The sequence below is a fragment of the Salvelinus sp. IW2-2015 genome, linkage group LG16 (genome assembly GCF_002910315.2).
Source record: "Salvelinus sp. IW2-2015 linkage group LG16, ASM291031v2, whole genome shotgun sequence".
NCBI classification, from domain to species: domain Eukaryota; kingdom Metazoa; phylum Chordata; class Actinopteri; order Salmoniformes; family Salmonidae; genus Salvelinus; species Salvelinus sp. IW2-2015.
Genome location: NC_036856.1, coordinates 29386122 through 29392121, shown reverse-complemented (window position 1 = coordinate 29392121; position 6000 = coordinate 29386122). Strand labels below are relative to the sequence as shown.

The 6000-nt window shown below is 42.2% G+C and overlaps 1 protein-coding gene across 1 annotated transcript in view; it reads left to right on the top strand.

Annotated features, from left to right (window-relative positions):
* LOC111975658 (glomulin) overlaps positions 1 to 6000 on the top strand; it is a 32349-nt gene that overhangs the window by 18795 nt on the left and 7554 nt on the right. The window contains exons 3-7 of the mRNA XM_024004145.2: positions 1719 to 1829; positions 1950 to 2058; positions 4999 to 5251; positions 5420 to 5522; positions 5718 to 5896. Coding sequence (XP_023859913.2) covers positions 1719 to 1829; positions 1950 to 2058; positions 4999 to 5251; positions 5420 to 5522; positions 5718 to 5896 — 755 coding nt within the window. The remainder of the gene's footprint in view (positions 1 to 1718; positions 1830 to 1949; positions 2059 to 4998; positions 5252 to 5419; positions 5523 to 5717; positions 5897 to 6000) is intronic.

Sequence of the window (6000 nt, the reverse complement as noted above, 5' to 3'; positions counted from 1 at the left end):
TCAGGATCTGATAGCTAACTCACTAGGACATCATGGAGTCATTACAGGATCTATAGCTACCACGCTAGGACGTCATGGAGTCATAACAGGGTCCATAGCTACCTCGCTAGGATGTCATGGAGTCATACAAGGGTCTATAGCTACCTCGCTAGGATCATGGAGTCATAACAGGGTCTATAGCTATCGCTAGGATGTCAAGGAGTCATAATAGGATCTATAGCTAACTCACTAGGACATCATGGAGTCATTACAGGATCTATAGCTACCTCGCTAGGCTACATGGAGTCATACACGGTCTAAAGCTACCTCGCTAGGATGTCATGGAGTCATACAAGGGTCTATAGCTACCTCGCTAGGACTGAGTCATAGGAGTCATAAAGGATCTATAGCTAACTCCTAGGACATCATGGAGTCATACAGGATCTATAGCTACCTCGCAGGACATCAATGGAGTCATAACACGGCAAGAGCTACCTCGCTAGGATGTCATGGAGTCATAAAGGGTCTATAGCTACCTCGCTAGGACTCATGGAGTCATAACACGGTCTAAAGCTACCTCGCAGGATGTCATGGAGTCATAACAGGGTCTAAAGCTACCTCGCTAGGATGTCATGGAGTCATAACAGGATCTATAGCTACCTCACTAGACATCATGGAGTCATAACAGGGTCTACAGCTACCCCTGGGATGTCATGGAGTCATAACAGGGTCTATAACTACCTCGCTAGGATGTCATGGAGTCATACAAGGATCTATACCTACCTCGGTAGGACATCATGGAGTCATAACAGGGTCTACAGCTACCACGCTGGGATGTCATGGAGTCATAACAGGGTCTATAGCAACCTCGCTAGGATATAACTTAGCTTTTTTGACCGACGTGAGGTGGTAGTCAAGGTGGTCATTTGCAAGATAGCCCACATGCAACCAACAATTTGTATACCTCCCATAAACTTGCACAACTGTTTTTTATCATCAGTTGCTGCTTTCTTTCTATATGTAAAAGTAGACATGACACAGAAGTCTTTGTGTTATTTTATCTGACCCAGGGAATAGTGGAGTCTATGGCTGTGGCCTCCTTGCGTCCCTGGTGGCCGAGGTACTGAAGAAGAAGAAGAGTACCTCTACCTGTCAGGCTGTTATCACACACCTGGCCGAGGTAAACTATAAGCATTATGAATTACCCTTGACAGAATTGGATGGCAGGAGGCTAAACAGCAGGTAGATTCACATGACATGGCATCAGAGTTAACAGTAATGTATAAATCTTGTCTCTCAGACATGCAGCCCGATGGAACTCATGCTGATTTTTCTCGGCCAAGTGGATGACCTTCATCCGGACCTCATCGCTGATACAATCGAACTTATGGTCCCGCAATGCTTTCCTACCTCGCTAGGATGTCATGGAGTCATACAAGGATCTATACCTACCTCGGTAGGACATCATGGAGTCATAACAGGGTCTACAGCTACCACGCTGGGATGTCATGGAGTCATAACAGGGTCTATAGCAACCTCGCTAGGATATCAACTTAGCTTTTTTGACCGACGTGAGGTGGTAGTCAAGGTGGTCATTTGCAAGATAGCCCACATGCAACCAACAATTTGTATACCTCCCATAAACTTGCACAACTGTTTTTTATCATCAGTTGCTGCTTTCTTTCTATATGTAAAAGTAGACATGACACAGAAGTCTTTGGTTATTTTATCTGACCCAGGGAATAGTGGAGTCTATGGGCTGTGGCCTCCTTGCGTCCCTGGTGGCCGAGGTACTGAAGAAGAAGAAGAGTACCTCTACCTGTCAGGCTGTTATCACACACCTGGCCGAGGTAAACTATAAGCATTATGAATTACCCTTGACAGAATTGGATGGCAGGAGGCTAAACAGCAGGTAGATTCACATGACATGGCATCAGAGTTAACAGTAATGTATAAATCTTGTCTCTCAGACATGCAGCCCGATGGAACTCATGCTGATTTTTCTCGGCCAAGTGGATGACCTTCATCCGGACCTCATCGCTGATACAATCGAACTTATGGTCCCGCATCTTCAAACAGGTAATACTTAGCAGTGGTATTGTGAAGGCTATCTCCTGCAGATGTTGTTTGCTTCCCTCTACTGGACACTTATTGTAACTTAATCTTGAAGACGTTCCCCTTCATTTTTTTATACCAATATTTTATTTATTTATAAATGCAAACAGAGCACAAAAACAACACAACCACCACAACATTCCCAGACCTGTCCATAAACGTACAAAAACACAGTAGCCTTCGATTTCAATACACATATACATGTACATCAAATTCAAACAGAGTTATGTATGTTGGGAAATCTTACACTCCTCAAGATTGCCAATGTGAGGTTTCCAGATTATATCAAACATGTCTTTTTTTTTGCTTAATTTCATAAAACACAATCTAATCGAATGTAACTACCTTCAGTTCGTTATTGACGATGAGTGTGTATGATGCTTTCCAATTGATAGCTACACATATTTTTGCAGCAACTGGATCTAAATTACAAAACCTTCTGTGATATTGGTCAAGAATATTTACATTCCGCAACAGACATAATCATGGAGATGGATGGATGTAAAATCCTTGACACAATGATATGATGGCACAGACATTATCCCAAAATKGTGTCCATTTCTCACAGGACAACAGCATATGTAATAGGGTTCGTTTTCGTTTTTTTGCATCTCCAACAGTGATATGACATTTCTGGGTACATTACATGCATTCTAGCAGGAGTGTAGTAAATCCTATGGATTATCTTCAATTGCAATAATTTATGGCTAAGATTGTAGGAGCAAATATGAACATTTTCACATACCGTTGAAGTCATACCGTTTTCACATACCGTTGAAGTTTACATCAAATCAAATCACATACACTTAGGTTGGAGTCATTAAAACTAGTTTTTCAACCACTCCACAAATTTCTTGTTAACAAACTATAGTTTTGGCAAGTCGGTTAGGACATATACTTTGTGCATGACACAAGTAATTTTTCCAACAATTGTTTACAGACAGATTATTTAACTTATAATTCACTGTATCACAATTCCAGTGGGTCAGAAGTTTACATACGCTAAGTTGACTGTGCCTTTAAACAGCTTGGAATATTCCAGAAAATTATGTCATGGCTTTAGAAGCTTCTGATAGGCTAATTGACATAATTTAAGTCAATTGGAGGTGTACCTGTGGATGTATTTTCAAAGGCCTACCTTCAAACTCAGTGGCCTCTTTGGCGTTGCATCAATGGGAAAATCAAAAGAAAATCAGCCAAGACTTCAGAAAAAATTATTGTAGCACCTTCCCACAGTCTGGTTCATCCTTGGGAGCAATTTTCCAAACCACCTGAAGTACCCGTTCATCTGTACAAACAATAGTACGCAAGTAATACAACACCATGGCGACCCACGCAGCCGTCATAACGCCTCAGGAAGAGCACGTGTTCTGTCTCCTAGAGATGAACTGTACTTTGGTGCGAAAATTGCAAATCAAAATCCCCAGAACAACACAAAGGACCCTTGTGTAGATGCTGGAGAACAGGTAGCAAAACTATCGTATATCCAGCAGTAAAAAATCGAGCCTATATCGACAATAACCTGAAAAGGCCGCTCAGCAAGGAGAAAGCCCACTGCTCCAAAACCGCCAAAAAAAAGCCAGACTACGGGTATTGCACTGCACATGGGGACACAAGATCGTACTTTTCGGAGAAAGTCGTCCTCTTGGTCTGATGAAACAAAAAATAGAACTGTTTGGCCATAATGACCATCGTTGTATGTTTTGGAGGAAAGGGCGGAGGCTTGCAAAGATGAAGAACACCATCCCAAACGTGAAGGCACGGGGTGGCCCCATTGCATTAATGTTGCTGGGGGTGCTTTGCTGCAGGAGGGACTAAGTGCACGTCCAAAATAGATGGCAATCATGAGGTAGGAAAATTATTTGGAATATTTGAAGCAACATCTCAAGACATCAGTGAGGAAGTTAAAGCTTGGTCACAAATGGGTCTTCCAAATGGACAATGACCCAAGCATACTTCCAAAGTTGTTGGCAAAATTGGCTTAAGGACAAACAAAGTCAGGTATTGGAGTGGCCATCACAAATGCCCTGACCTCATTCCTATAGAAAATGTGTGGCAGAACTGAAAAAAGCGTGTGCGAGCAACGGAGGCCTACAAACCTGAGTCAGTTACCAACCAGCTCTGTCAGGAGGAATGGGCCTAAAATTCACCCAACTTATTGTGGAAGTCTACCCGAAACGTTTGACCCAAGTTTAAATTGTTTAAGGCAATGCTACCAAATACTAATTGAGTGTATGTAAACTTCTGACCCACTGGGAATGTGATGAAAGAAATAAAAGCTGAAATAAATCATTCTCTCTACTATTATTCTGACATTTCACATTCTTAAAATAAAGTGGTCATCCTAACTGACCTAAGACAGGGAATTTTTACTAGGATTAAATGTCAAGAATTGTAAAAACTGAGTTTAAATGTATTTGGCTAAGGTGTATGTAAACTTCCAACTTCAACTGTATCTGTGACCAATAGTTCTCATCAATTTCTTCTTTGAGATCTGTTTCCCATTTTTACTTTAGTCTCCGAACCATCAGTTAAAAATTCAGTCAACCCTCGATATAACTTGGCAATCAACTTCTTTGGCGTTGCAGCTTCTTTCAGTATTTGTTCTATGCTACTGTTAGATGCTTTAGGTTAATCCAGATTCTGTTGAAGCGATTGAATAAGATTTCTTAAGTAGTCTTAGATAACCCACATTTTTCTTGTAATTGATTGAATGACAGTAGAGAGCCATTATAATACAATCCTTTCCAAATATTTATTAATACATTACCTCAAAGCAAATCAGAATGCAGTAAAACAACCTATACATAATGCATTCCTTCAATTACTTTTTAATAATGTATCCTTGCCTCTCCTAGTGCCATTMATGTTGGTGACTTTTGAATGTCTCCGTCCATCTCCTAGTGCTGCTGCGTCTGGGTGAGGAGAAGGCTCCCTGGGTAGGCCTGGCTCTGGCTGCCCTACAGAAGCAGTTGTCCAGGCTGCCAGTGCCTTACACCAAGGAGCAAGAAGTGGAGGATGCGTATGGTCTGTGTCGTTGCTGCTCAGCCCTGGCCAGGTTCATGGAGCCATTCGTGGAGGAAGTGAAGAGGAGGGACAACAGCGAGGATGGTGGCACTGCTTCAGACAAGCAGCTAAAGACTGAGCTTCTCAAGTTGTAGGTGTCTGTCTGCCTGACTGTGTGCTTTGTTGATATTAATGTTGCTAAAAGGAGCACCAACATGTATCAATCAGATTTAGTTATTGGCCAGGTTATAATCAGGAGAGTAGAAGATACTGACACCGGCTTGTTGATCTGTAATGCATATTATTCTTCTCTCTACAGTTGCATGGGGAGCTTGAGGGAGCCACTCCTTCAGGCACAGCTTGACCAGGCTATAGACATCCATAAACAGTCTCCCCTATGGCACTTTGCTACAGACATACTGGTAAGTAATCCGGGCCTACTTGGTTGAGGGATGGCCTTTTGAAATGGCTCTGCACACTACACTAAGGGTTAGCTCTTTTTCTACTGCATCTTCCAGCAAGTCCATCGAGACTACCAAACAAGGCAATCAACCTCATAGAGACAATTTTAATAAGAACCTAGCTAAAACAAGACTACATTGTGTTTTTGATCCTAGGCCACCCTACCAGCCATCCAGGAGCCTCTCCCAGGCCTCCTGTTCTACAACGCTCTGAAGAAGAGGGAGGAGTCTGGCCTCCTGACAGACAGTACTGAAGCCCAGGAGTCACGGGCCTGTCTGGCATACCTGCTCTTTGTCCAGCTCATCACCATCGAGAGCTTTCCAGCAGTTTTCAGGTGAAACACAGTAGAAAGGTTCTGAATACCCGTATCATTGAAGATATGGGGTGATAACTATGTTTGAAACATATAATAGTATTAATATTATTTTGTTGATCTCT